Source organism: Scyliorhinus canicula, chromosome 2 (genome assembly GCF_902713615.1).
Source record: "Scyliorhinus canicula chromosome 2, sScyCan1.1, whole genome shotgun sequence".
In the NCBI taxonomy this organism is placed as follows: Eukaryota; Metazoa; Chordata; class Chondrichthyes; order Carcharhiniformes; family Scyliorhinidae; genus Scyliorhinus; species Scyliorhinus canicula.
In genome coordinates, this window is record NC_052147.1 from 197,572,540 (window position 1) to 197,587,185 (window position 14,646).

The window sequence follows — 14,646 nt, forward strand, 5'->3', positions numbered from 1 at the left end:
GCCGATGTGGCACAGACCCAGAAAGTGGTGGCACAGTCATTGGGTGATGTGGTGCAGTCCCAGGCGGAGGTGGTCCACCCCCTGTGCTCCATGGCCACGAGCGTGGAGCCCCTGGTCGAGAGGAGAGCGGGCCTCCAGGACTGGCAGCGCCAGGTGGCAGGGGAGCCTCAGGGGTTAGCTCCACTTGCACCCTCATCCCATGGAGTAGCCCGGGGGCCATATGGGCACCCTGAGGGAGGAGGATGCAATGGGGCCCATGCCATTGACTCCCACAGGGGAGCTGCCAGAAAACCACAGCGCCTTGGAAGCCACCTCTCCTGTCTCTGGCGTAACACATGGGCAGTGGGCAGAACAGGGCCGCACCACGCCACCTGGGACACCTGAGCAGCAGCCGGGCCCATTCAGGCCCGGTTGCCCCAGAAGGAGGCTGCCTTCCATGTCACAGGATGGGATTTTCAGCAGGCCGCCTCCACTCCTGTTGTACCACCTCGGGATCCACCTAGACGTTAGGCCCTATAAAGTCAGTTTAGTTGGCATGGGTGCAGGGCACAGTATAGCGTTATGGGCTAGGGAACAAGCCTGCATATATTTGTTGCACCTCCTGCTTCTCAGACTGTTGGGCGAGTGTCAGGAGATGAGGTGATGCAATAAATGTGAGTTGATGCACTTTGGTAGATCAAATCAGGGCAGGATCTACTCAGTTATGGTAGGGAGTTAGGGAGAGTTGCAGAACAAAGAGATCTAGGAGTACAAGTTCATAGCTCCTTGAAGGTGGAGTCGCAGGTGGGCAGGGTGGTGAAGAAGGCATTCAGCATGCTTGGTTTCATTGGTCAAAATATTGAATACAGGAGTTGGGATGTCTTGTTGAAGTTGTACAAGACATTGGTAAGACCATATGTGAAATACGGTGTTCAGTTCTGGTCACCCAGGATATTGTTAAACTAGAAAGAGCGCAAAAGAGATTTACAAGGATGCCACCGGGACCTGATGGTCTGAGTTATAAGGAAAGGCTGGATAGGCTGGGACTTTTTTCCCTGGAGCGTAGGAGGCTTAGGGGTGATCTTATAGAGGTCTATAAAATAATGAGGTGCACAGATAAGGTAGATAGTCAACATCTTTTCCCAAAGGTAGAGGAGTCTAGAACTAGAGGACATAAGTTTAAGGTGAGAAGAGAGAGATACAAAAGAGACCAGAGGGGAAATTTCTTTACACAGGGGGTGGTGAGCATTTGGAACGGGCTGCCAGAGGCAGTGGTAGAGGCGGGTACAATTTTGTCCTTTAAAAAGCAGTTAGTTACATGGGCAGCGTGGGTATAGAGGGATATGGGCCAAATATGGGCAAGTGGGACTAGATTAGTGATAGAAACTGGGCAGCATGGACACGCTGGGCCGAAGGGCCTGTTTCCATGCTATAAACATCTATGACTGGCAGCCCATGGTCGCTCCTCTGTATATCTCACCTCCTCTCTCTCTCCCTCATCAGCCATAGTGCCTGTTACCCAATTTTTAAAAGCACCAGTGAACCTCGCCGTTGGGAATTATCCCCGGCGGAGATGGAGGATTGCCTTTGCCCCAGCGAATACCAGGTCAGACCCACTAATGATATGTCAATGGCGTTTACTGTACATGCGGAGTGGAATGCATTGACGCTGCTGTCGAGGCGCCAGAGAATTGCAATTTGGCGTGAACCCAGCGGCCACCATGATTTTGGCATCAGGACTGATTCTCCGCCCAATCACCTTTCTCGAATCCAGTGTCGGCCGACGGAGGATCACCCACCCTTAGACACTGAAAGGGAGAATTTTGACCAATGTCTTTGAATCCCAAGGTGGTTGACTCTCTCGTGTTGGAGATAGTCTTTGCTTGACACTTTAGTGAAACAAATATTACTTGCTGTTTATCAGTTCAAGCCTGAATGATGTCCAGCTGATGCTGTGAACAAGCATGCAGTTCTTCCTATCTGAGGAATGGCGAATGGAACTGAACACTGCAATCATTAGTGGATTTTCGTACTGTTGATCTTATATTGGAGAGAATGCCATTGATTAATTAGCTGGACATGGTAGAGCCTAGGATGCTTCCTTGAGGAACTCCTACAGCAATATCCTAGGGCTGAAATGCTTGGTCGCCACCAACCACACCAATCTTCCTTTGTGCTAGGTGGGCCTCCAACCAGTGAACAGTTTCCCTACTGATTCCCTTTGACTTCAATTTTACTAGAACACCTTGGTGATATGCTCACCCAAATGCTGACTATGTGCCAAGGGCAGACACTCTCACTTTTCTGTGGAATTCAGCTCTCTTTGGTCTAAGTTATTGGTCTCTGTTTGGACCAAGACTGTAATGAAGCCTGGAAATGACTGGTGTTGGAAGATGAAAACTGAACATCGGCAAGCTGGCACTGGTGAGCAATGATACTTAGTAGCACTGTCAGAGACACCATTCATCACTTTGGTGACGACAAGTACTTTTAAAGTTTAGTCGTAATATGGTTGTATTCAGGAAATTAGTTGATTAAATGTACATCTGTCTAATTTGGCCAATTTAACTGTACAACAGTTTAAACAAAGTGATGTGTGCTGTGAGTTTAAAGTAAATGTGTCCTTTATGTTTCTCAAAAGCTTTAAAGACAGCATAGAAAAAACATCATATCCAGATTGGCTAATTAACAACAGCATTGCTGAGCTTGTGGCTTCAACAGGTCTTCCAGTGAACATCAGTGATGCATATCAAGATCCACGGTTCGACACTGAAGTGAGTAAACCTTCAAACTAGTTCTCAAATGACATAACTGTACAAATTCTCATGTTTTAGGAGAGTTACTTCTGTGAGGTGCTGTCCCATTTTACAACATATCTGCTGGATGCTGATCTCCTTGAGGCTCCACTTTATAATCATGGGAACCAATTGCTACAGTGAGCAAATGGAGAACCGTTCTGTATTTAGAAAGATATAAAGATGCATCCTGAATACAGATTTGCTAGACCTTTATTTTTGTGGGTGGCTTGCCTGAATATCAGGTTAAATGAAGGAGTATAATCGATAAGAGGCAGAACTTGACATCTATAGTCCTGTAATGTAAAATCATCTGAAGTTGTAACAGTTGTGATGTCAGTTTAGTGCCACAAGATTAATAGAGGTCCACTGTGATAATTCCATACCATGGTTTATTTTAAAATATGACTAAAATATTTTGAAAACAAACTTAAATAAAGAAACCCATTAAAATCCCTTTACAATGCTTCAAAATAAACATTATTGTAAAGAACATAATGGGTATGATAACTTTTGTCATATGCTCAATGTCAAAAGCCGTACCAGCCTCCCCGGACAGGCGCCGGAATGTGGCGACTAGGGGCTTTTCACAGTAACTTCATTGAAGCCTACTTGTGACAATAAGCGATTTTCATTTCAAAAGCTTTTCACTGTTAACTGGCATATTATAGGGTTAAACAGAAGATTTTTGCCCCTGAAATGAAGCAGCCTGCTTGTGTATTCCTAGTTTTTCAATGACAAGGATGGCAGGCTGTGTGGTTTGGGCCAACATCTATGTATCACATTTTTTTTTAAAATTTAGATTAGCCAATTATTTTTTCCAATTAAGGGGCAATTTTGCGTGGCCAATCCACCTACTCTGCACATTTTTGGGTTGTGGGGGCGAAACCCACACAAACACGGGGAGACTGTGCAAACTCCACACGGACAGTGACCCAGAGCCGGGATCGAACCTGGGACCTCAGCGCCGTGAGGCGGTTGTGCTAACCACTAGGCCATCGTGCTGCCCTATGTATCACATTATTAAAGTTAAACTAAATTGGCAGAACACTCGCACATTCTACCGAATTAGAACTTCTAACCCCCATGCAACCCCCAATGTTTGTGCTCCTCAAGATGAGAAATGTTTACACTGAAGAATGAAACACTTCAGTTTCAGCCTTTCACCAGCAAGCAGTCCACAGTCAGATATATCGTAGCACAATAAAGTTTACTTTATTATGCGAACAACCGACTGCAGCCTCAAGCTGAAAAGAGCACCCTCTACTGCATCAATGCAACATTTTTCCCATTTCACGTCTGCCATCCTGCAGCATCTGAGTGGGACTGCCAATTAACACCAGATTACAAGCAACTGGCTTGAAATTGCCCAAACTTATTCTGTACAAAATCTTCACAGCTAGCGGAGAGAGGAGACTCGTCCATCAACTTGGGCTGCATTTGTATCTGAATAAAGAGGAACTTGCATTTTATAACACTTTTCATGACCTCAGGATCCTTCAATGTGCTTTCCAGCCAGTAAACTACTTTTGATAGGTAGTGACTGTCAATGGAGTGAAACACAGAAGTCAATTTGTGCATTGCAAGGTCTCACAAACTGGAATGAAATAATGATCTGTTGCCGATGTTGGCTGAGGGATAACAATCGGCCGGGACACCAGGCGAACTCCCCCATCTTCTTTGAATTGTGACATGAAGATCTTTTACATCCACCGAAGATAGTAAATGATACCTAGAAATAATAGGCCAGTGTCCATCCCACTGTTCCACTAATTTTACAACCCCTGGGCTCACAGACTACAGGTCGAATATCCTTTAACTATACATCCGAAAACCCAGCATATCAAAAAACCAAATGATTTGAATGGATATGTAGTTAATTTGTATGTTAAAAAGTAATATAATATTGTATTACAGATGTAGTAAGTGTTAATAGGTAGGGTGTGTGAGAATTGAGAGGTGGAGAAAGAACCGAGTATTTGTAGACTATAGCTAGCCTAGGCTTATGGTATTGTAATGTAAGTAGGCCTATCATATATACGGTGGATCCAAAAATATCTGAATACTGAAACGCATCCAGCCCCAAAAGTTTCCAATGAAGATACTCAACTTGTAATATAATGTCTAACATTTCACAAACTCACCAAATAGCCCGAAACCTGCACCAGTACATAAAAAATGAACCTGTCTGTGAACTGAGACTACCGAACAAAGCCTTTGTGTGTTCATTTCTATAATGCTCAGAAAAGAAGAGCTGATGAAAGGCAGGAAGCTACCAAATGTATTTCCAGTATTGTCAATAAATACCTCATCATGAGAGTCAGGCTACTTAATGCTCATCAGCCTAAAGATACAATAATACCTGGCTGACATTAGTTTGACAGTCTCATAATAGATGCTGAACTCAAATCTATTTGCATCGAATTCCATGTACCATTATATTAAATTGACTAATTTCAGAAGCCTGTCTCCGCAGAATCAAGAGGAAGTCTTTCTAGAAGTGAGCCTTGATCCTTCACAGCGTTAACTTGGATATTTTACAGAAAGGGTTTAAAGTCAATTCTATTTGCCTGTAACATATCAAAACATCTGCTTCTACGTGTGCATAAACATGTTTCTGATCTGTCACAGTTGACTTGAATTCTGCCATTTAAGTTCTTCTGTGGGAATTTCTGTCTTGCAGATAGTTCTTGCTTTAACGTAATTGTGTGTAATTACAAAGCAAAATTTTCTCTCACGTTCAGATTGGAAGGCAAGCTATATTTGTTAATTTTAAAATCATCTCTTTAAAAATAAATTATTATTCCTGCCCATTAGAAATAGAAATAGAAAATCGCTTATTGGCACGAGTAGGCTTCAATTAAGTTACTGTGAAAAGCCCCTAGTCGCCACATTCCGGCGCCTGTCCGGGGAAGCTGGTACGGGAATCGAACCGTGCTGCTGGCCTGCTTAGAACATAGAACATAGAACAGTACAGCACAGAACAGGCCCTTCGGCACTCGATGTTGTGCCGAGCAATGATCACCCCACTCAAACCCACGTATCCACCCTATACCCGTAACCCAACAACCCCCCTTAACCTTACTTTTTAGGACACTACGGGCAATTTAGCATGGCCAATCCACCTAACCTGCATATCTTTGGACTGTGGGAGGAAACCTGAGCACCTGGAGGAAACCCACGCACACACGGGGAGGATGTGCAGACTCCGCACAGACAGTGACCCAGCCGGGAACTGAACCTGGGACCCTGGAGCTGTGAAGCATTTATGCTAACCACCATGCTACAGTGCTGCCCTGCTTGGTCTGCTTTAAAAGCCAGCGATTTAGCCCAGTGAGCTAAATAATTACTTCCTTTGGTTTCTGCAGGACATCAGAGAATTAGAGAATCCCTACAGTGCAGAAGGAGGCCATTCGGTCCATCGAGTCTGCACCAAAACTTTGAACGATCACACTACCTGGGCCCAATCCCCGACCTATTCCTGCAACCCCACTCTAAGGGGCAATTTAGCATGACCAATGCACATCTTTGGACTATGAGAGGAAACCGGAGCGCCCGGAGCAAACCCACAGAGGCACATGGAGAAAGTGCAAAACTCCACACAGACAGTTTCCCGAGGTCGGAATCGAACCCGGGTCCCTAGCGCTGTGAGGCAGCAGTGCTAACCACTGTGCTACCATGCATGGCTGCAGCTGGGGGAACACATGGGTGATTTGCCCCCAGTTCCTATTAATGTTGTTCCTAATCAGAATTAGGACACATATGAGGATGCATGTTACTGCAATAAAAGACTCAGTAGAAATGAGGAATAAAAGACTCAAAACACTATGGTAGCAAACATTATTTCAAAAATCTAAAGTTCCACCAGACCCCCAAAGACAAAAATAATTTATTGTGGTCTATTGCTTAACCAAAGAACATTGCAGACCAAGTTAATGGCAGATATATCTCATTGATCCCTGGGGTGGTCGGTGGGGGGAGCCCAGCACTTTCACAGCATCCGCCTATCCCCCCTCCCTCTGCCCCCCGCATCCCCTGTCTTGCCAGCCCAGACCAGCCCATCCCTCATACCCATCTGACAGAAAACCGACAGAAAATCCCGCAGATGGTCTTTACTAACTTCACTTTTCCAGTTTCATTTTTGAAAAACACACTCCTTCAATTTTCTCTCTTCCCACACTGAAAGTTGTGATTCATGTTGGGGTATAGTTCTATGGGTGCTGATGCCATCTGACATCTCACAAAGTCGTCACTAGGCTTGTGTGAAATCAGACATCATAAATGGATCATTCAATTATAGGTAGAGAGGGGAAACCAAAGCTGAACCTAATCCTGTTCTCATCTACATGTATACAACTGGGGCCACTGGAAAGTGAACAGGAGCAGAAAAGCTGTCTGATTTATTTTTATTTGAGGGACATGGAGCTCAATGAGATTAGCTAATTCCCCACAAGCTGCAAATTGAACATGGAACCTTCTGTTCAGTACGGTTCAGCCATACACTGACCTTACCAACTGAAACTATCAAATGTTTGACTAACTTTCTTTAAGAAAATGTTTTTTGCTTTTCTTGCAGCATGGTGGCACAGTGGTTAGCGCTGCTGCCTCACAGCGCCAGGAGCTCGGGTTCGATTCTGACCCTGGGTGATTGTGTGGGGTTTGCAGGTTCTCCACGTGTCTGTGTGGGTTTCCTGCGGGTGCTCTGGTTCCCCCCACAGTCCAAAGTTGTGCAGGCTAGGTGGTGTTGTGGGGATAGGGCAGGGCAGTGGGCTGAGGGAGGGTACTTTTTTGGAGGGTCGGTTCAGGCTCGATGGGTCGAATCATCTCCTTCTGCACTGTTCTGATTCTATGAAACCTCTTCTATAAAATCTCTTCAGATAAATGGTTAGAAAGTAGAAATAACAGATTACTCTTACAGAGGACATACATCTGGAGCTTCAGTTAACTGTCTCCATGCGCAAATGGATAGTTACAAATTCCACTGATTGACAAGTTTAAATGCAAAAGGATTCCGAAAAGTCCTGTTTTTGGATTCTCAATTAAAATAAATTAGATTTTTGAACTATACTGCACATTTCCTGGACAATATTATAGTTTTCATAATATACTCCTCCCTATACCCGAAAATTTTATGTTATAAAAAGTCGCATATTGGATCATTGCACATCACTGAGTTACTTGACATAGTTGTTCCTTAAAACGATATATGTCTTTCATTATCTAGGTACTTTGAAACTTAATAACCTCTAAATATAGAACATGCAACAAACTAATACCGTATTAGTGTCCCATTTATTTCTGTTTGACCAAATAGAGTCATAATTCATAGCATATATTAAATTTGGGGAATGCATTTAACTATAGCAGCAGGGGCATTTCTATACTCATTATAATGGAACATGGAAATAGTTAAATATTATTCCTGCTTACCTGATGCTTACTTACTTTACCTGTGTTTGTACATGGATTGCTTCTAAGTGCCCCGCTGTACCAATCTGCTTAGTTGATATCTTCAGAAGGTTTGTTGTCTGATTAACTTCTACTGTGCAATAATTTAATCAGTCCTCAATTAAGATTAAAGCCTGACTTTTGATGTCAAATACACCATTTAAGTTAACTTTTGGTTTTTCATTTAGGCTGATCAGATTTCTGGTTTCCATACTCGTTCAGTCCTTTGCGTACCAATATGGAACAGTGGCCATCAGATAATTGGTATGTGTTTAGTGAACCTTGTCATTTGTTTGAAATTTATTTGAACATTCGATGTGATTAGTTTTCAAAACTAATGGGTGCAATTCAACGACTGTGTTGAGTCCAGCGCGGATCAGAGCCCGCCGGGCGAATAGCAGGAGGGGGAGAATCGAGATTTGTGTCGAGCACGAACCATTTTGCAATTCACCCAGCCTGCTCCCGATGGTGAGTTTCGGATCCCATCTTCGGATGGGTGGCACAGTGGTTAGCACTGCTGCCTCACGGCGCCGAGGACCCTGGGTCACTGTCCATGTGGAGTTTGAACATTCTCCCCATGTCTGGATGGGTCTCACACCCCCACAACCCAAAAATGTGCAGGGTAGGTGGATTGGCCACGCTAAATTGCTCCTCAATTGGAATTTTTTTTTTAATGGCGAGAATATCATTCGCCCTAATATGTATTCATTTCAATCTCATTAACGAGGCTGAAGTTGAATGCAGTGACTTCCCGGGAATTACCCGAGTCCCCAGCAGGAAGTCATGTGGGCACCGTTTAGTACTCATTTTCAAAAATGAGGTGCTGGTGCAATGGTTAAGAGGAGAAGTGAGGAGGTGAGTAGACTTTTCCATTTACCGGCATGCAGCTCAACGGCACCGCAGCTGCTGCACCAGTGCTTGGGAAGGGGGGAGACTCTTCAGGGGGTTATTCAGGGAGCTGGAATCTTTCAGGTCAGGGGTCCCCCCTGGGCCGGTGGGAGGTGGGGGGGTGGAGAGGATGAGGGGCTTTCTGCCTGCGAGGCTTACAAGCCATATTTAAATGTAGTGGAGACCCATAATAGGGGCAACCACAGCTGTAGCCTGTCTGTTCCACCAAACTCCCCAGGACAGAGCCCTGCTGTGGCTTTTCTCCTCAAAGTCAATTTCACCTCCTTTGACTGTGAGCAGCCTCTAGCTCCACAGTTGAAGGCTATTTCAAATGAGGGATTAGCCTTGTTAGTTATGAGAGCTCTTCACACCCTTGAATTCTCAAGTGCATCCTTGAAGGCACAGGTTCCATGTCTCAGAGGATGATTAGAGCACTGCATGTCCAGCAAACTTTGATGCCTGGACTGTGTGCCTATACTGTAGGAGCGTCAGCACCATAGAAGCAGCTGCGAACAATCAAACACTAAACAGCAGGCTTCAGCACTGCGCATCCTCACATGGCCAAAGATAAGTGTGTGGATGATCGGAGGGCAGCTGAGCACAGCCTCCTTAATGTTCCCAGCAGAGGTCTGGGGCCTGTTGTGGCCTGGGTGAGTGCACAGAGCAAGGTAAGCAAGCACAACTGGCTCACTGAATGACACTCTTAGAGAAGGCTGGACAGTCATGGTAAAGGTGGGCGAGGCTTTGGGGATTTAAAGATCCTGGGATGGAAGCCCTAACGGACTGTAGGTCTCCCTCCTTCTCCAATTCCTTCCAGATAAAGCTATGTTTGCTGGTGTGAATACCACAGAGGCTGCCCTCGCTGTGCCTGTGGCAGCCGAGGTGGGCAGACACCACAGAAGGCAGCAGGGACAATGGAGACTGGAGGCGGCACCACATGTGCAGGGGGTCGCCGCACACCCTGAAGACCTATCAGGCTGAGAACAGACACAGAAGGGGAGGCCAGTGGTGGTCCAATGTGTAATAGTGTTGTTGGTCATTCAATGAGTTGACGGACACCTTATGCCACAGCAGACTACGTCTCAGCAGAGAAACAGTGCGGCACCTGTGCCATATCCCTGCACACATGGCACCCCATGAAGGAACATAAGAACATAAGACCTAGGAGCAGGAGTAGGCCATCTGGCCCCTCGAGCCTGCTCCGCCATTCAATGAGGTCATGGCTGATCTTTTGTGGACTCAGCTCCACTATCCCGCCCGAACACCATAACCCTTAATCCCTTTCACCTTCAAAAAAACTATCGATTTTTATCTTAAAAACATTTAATGAAGGAGCCTCAACTGCTTCACTGGGCAAGGAATTCCATAAATTCACAACCCTTTGGGTGAAGCAGTTCCTCCTAAGATCAGTCCTAAATCTACTTCCCCTTATTTTGAGGCTATGCCCCCTAGTTCTGCTTTCACCCGCCAGTGGAAACAACCTGCCCGCATCTATCCTATCTATTCCCTTCATAATTTTATATGTTTCTATAAGATCTCCCCTCATCCTTCTAAATTCCAGCGAGTATAGTCCCAGTCTACGCAACCTCTCCTCGTAATCCAACCCCTTCAGATCTGGGATTGACCTAGTGAATCTCCTCTGCACACCTCCAGCGTTTGTACATCCTTCCTCATGTAAGGAGACCAAAACTGAACACAGTACTCCAGGTGTGGCCTCACTAACACCTTATACAATTGCAGCATAACCTCCCTAGTCTAAAACTCCATCCCTCTAGCAATGAAGAACAAAACTCCATCTTAATCACCTGTTGCACCTGTAAACCAACTTTTTGCGACTCATGCACTAGCACACCCAGGTCTCTCTGCACAGCGACATGTTTTAATGTTTTAACATTTAAACAATAATCCCTTTTGCTATTATTGCTACCAAAACGGATGACCTGAGGGAGGAGGACACCTGCTCCCAGTGGCCATGAAGGTCACTGCAGCCCTAAACATCTGAGCCACCAGGTCATTTCAGGACTCGAGCGGGGATTTGTGTGGCATCTTGCAGTCATCCGCCCACAGGTGCATCCAGCAGGTGACGTATGCCCGAGCATCAGACTATATACCTTCAACCCGGACAGGCCTACCAATATGCCCGGGCTGCAGGATTCGCTGCCGTCGCCAGGATGCCCCATGTCCATGGGGGCCATCAATCACAGACATGTCGGCCTGCGAGCACCGGGGTATCAGGGAGTGCCCTATATTAACAGGAAGGCGTTCCACTCTCTGAATGTTCAGTCTTTTGTGACTACCACCTCAGAATCATGCATGTGCTTTCCCCCTACCATTGAAGCATGACAGCAACATCCTGGGACACTCTGAGATCTCTGGTGTCTTTGAGGACTACCCCAGAATGCCGGGATGAAGGGATAACTGCGTGGACATGGCTGATGATGCAGGTGCGGAGGCCTGAGACCGAGGCAGAGATCCAATACACTGCGGCCTACGCTGCCACCCGTGCTGTCACTGAGCGGTGCATCGGGCTCCTCAAGATTCGGTTCCGATGCCTTGACCACTAATCTAATCTTTTATTATTGTCACAAGTAGCCTTAAATTGACACTGCAATGAAGTTACTGTGAAAATCGCCTTGTCGCCATATTCCGGCGCCTGTTCGGGTACACAGTTGGAGAATTCAGAATGTCCAATTCACCTAACAGCACATCATTTGGGACTTGTGGGAGGAAACCGGAGCATCCAGAGGAACCCACGGAGACATGAGTAGAACGTTCAGACTTCACACAGACAGTGACCCAAGTGGGAATCGAACCTGGGTTCCTGGCGCTGTGAAGCAGTACCCAGCAGGATACCCCCCAGAGGGTCTCCCACTTTGTGGTGGTCTACTGTGCTCTCCGCAACCTGGAGCAGCAGCAGGTGACAAGAGGAGGAGGAGGAGCAGGAGGAGGTGGTAGGACATGCAGACTTGTCTGAAGAGGAGGCGGACCAGGAGCGACTGAAGGACTACCCCAAGGAGGAACCGTAGGATGGAGGACAGGTTGCGCTGAGGGTCCGACATTCCAGGAAGACCAAGGAGGCCCACATCATCTCCAAATTCTCCTAGGACAAGGCTGTACTTGTCAGCTCAACATCACTCCCCAATTTCCACCCCCCAACAATTCCTCCCACTGCTTTCCTCCCATTTCCCACCCACATCTTCCCCATCCCCCCATTCCCCCCTGCCCCAAAGCAGCACAACACCCCTTCCAGATGTCCTCTGGAGGGCTTTGAGGAGGAGAACTCTGACCAACTCACTGGTATCAATGATGTCACTGTGCTACCCTGATCTGCCTGTGCCCTTGAAATGCGCCGGTGTCAGGAGGGGAAGATTCAGAAGAACTGGAGATCACCGTAGTCTCCTTGGTGGCTAGGCCTCCAGCTCTTCCTCCTCCCTGACAGTTCCTGTAGTGCACTGGGGGACTCCACGGGATGGAGAGGCAGCTGGAGTGAACTCCAGAAGCTCCTGAGTCATCTGGCACTGCCAGTCCTGGAGACGTCCCATTGTCTGGACCATTGTGTCGATACACTCAGCGATGGCCCTCAGTGACCGGGCCACACACTGGAGTGCCTTGGCAATGTCTACGCACCCCTCAGCGGCTGGACAATGATGACGTGGCCCTCAACCATGGTCATCACAGACTGAGCTGTGCCTCAGACACCATCACTCAAGGTGCAGACATTGTGCTCCAGGTTTTTCAATGAAGTCACCATGCTAGCAATGTTGACCTGGGTTCCACGCATTGCTGGCACCACCTCCTGCACATGAGGGCTTCGGGACTCCTCCGAATCAACCTTGCAGTCACTGGAATGTCATTGGCACCCCCTCCTGAATCTCACAGCTCTGGTCTATCATCTGCATCAGCTCTGGGAGCATCTTGTCCTGAGGCTTAGCATCTGACTGGGACTCAGTTACATCTTGGGATCTCCAGTTGCTGTTTCCCTCGGATGTTCCTACCTCTCCCTAATGCACAACAGCAACTGTGTGGTGCTTACCAGATAGTGCCTTGATGTCGGGCGCATCAGATGGCAAGGGAGCCAGAATGGCAAGATTTACATACGGGCTCATTTGTGGTACTAAGTACCATTGAATACTGGCCACAATCTCACCAATGCGGCTGCCAAGGAACACACCACCACAGGTGCCCAAAAGCAGACTTTAACTTTTGTCCGCTGAATCGCACTCAATATATTATCAAGCAGGCAAATAGCAAAAGAGAAAAATCTCGAGATGCGACAGGGTTCATTGTACATTCCAGCATTGCCTGTCAAAGGCAGCAAGTGGCGCAGTGGTTAGCACTGGGACTACAGTGCTGAGGACCCAGGTTCGAACCCGGCCCTGGGTCACTGTCCATGTGGAGTTTGCACATTCTCCCCGTTTCACCCCCACAACCCAAAGATGTGCTGGTTAGGTGGATTGGTCACGCTAAATTGCACCTGAATTGGGAAAAAATAATTGGGTATTCTAAATTTATTTTTAAAAAGCTTTGCCTGTCATGCTGATTTCCTCTGCCTCATGTGGATCATTTCAATAATTCTCAGTACGACTGTGTGGGTAGCAGGGTGAAGTAACATGCTAAACTTGGATATCCCTCCATGGAGAGGAAAGGAAAGAAAAGAGGGAGGAAAAGCAACACTGTTTTGGTTCTTTCTTCCTCCTCAATCACTCTTTCTTCTAGTTGATGGTGGAATTCTACTGAGGACTGACTTACTTCCAGATGGTTCTATTCTTTTTGATGGGAACACACATGAGCTGATCAGCATATACTGAGAAATTATTAATCTAAGATAAATGGGGTAATAGAACAGAGTGTTGAACAATAGGGACAGGAGATTAGACTCGCCTGCGACCCTGAGTTTAAAAAAAATATTTAGAGTACCCAATTAATTTTTTCCAATTAAGGGGCAATTTAGCGTGGCCAATCCACCTATCATGCACATCTTTGGGTTGTGGGGGCGAAACCCACACAAACATAGGGAAAATGTGCAAACTCCACAAGGACAGTGACCCAGAGCCAGGATCGAACCTGGGACCTTGGCCCATTAGCAGGACTAACCCACTGCGCCATCCCTCTGCATCCCTGAGTTAATGGATCACTGCAGCGCTATATATATATAAACGATCTTAATGCCCCTTTGAAATTGCTTTGACCTGTCAATCAAGAAAAGCTTTTAAGCGGCAACGGTGCATGAATTTGAATGTAAACTAAGCAGTTCAAAGCTTTTAGCCTTCTAGGCATGAAACAGGCGTCAGCACTTTAAAAGACAATTAAATTGACTGTGTAAAAACCACTTCAAAGGTTTCCACCACTTCAAAGGCATTATTTTTAGCTTCATCCCACAGATCTTTGAGTTTGGCATACTGACAGACTGTTTAAAGGTTTCAGGGGTATAGATGGGAACACTTTCACTTTATGATGAGAGAACTTTAATTTCTAGATACTGACTGTTTAAAGGGCTTAAAGGCTGCAGCTGGGAAGAGCAGCCAAATGGCTCCAT

General features: G+C 46.3%; 1 protein-coding gene across 4 annotated transcripts in view; it reads left to right on the top strand.

Annotated features, from left to right (window-relative positions):
- LOC119961865 (dual 3',5'-cyclic-AMP and -GMP phosphodiesterase 11A-like) overlaps positions 1-14,646 on the top strand; it is a 536,876-nt gene that overhangs the window by 297,783 nt on the left and 224,447 nt on the right. For all 4 annotated transcript variants that reach the window (XM_038789314.1, XM_038789315.1, XM_038789316.1 and 1 more), the window contains 2 exons: positions 2,621-2,753; positions 8,411-8,486. In XM_038789314.1, coding sequence (XP_038645242.1) covers positions 2,621-2,753; positions 8,411-8,486 — 209 coding nt within the window. The remainder of the gene's footprint in view (positions 1-2,620; positions 2,754-8,410; positions 8,487-14,646) is intronic.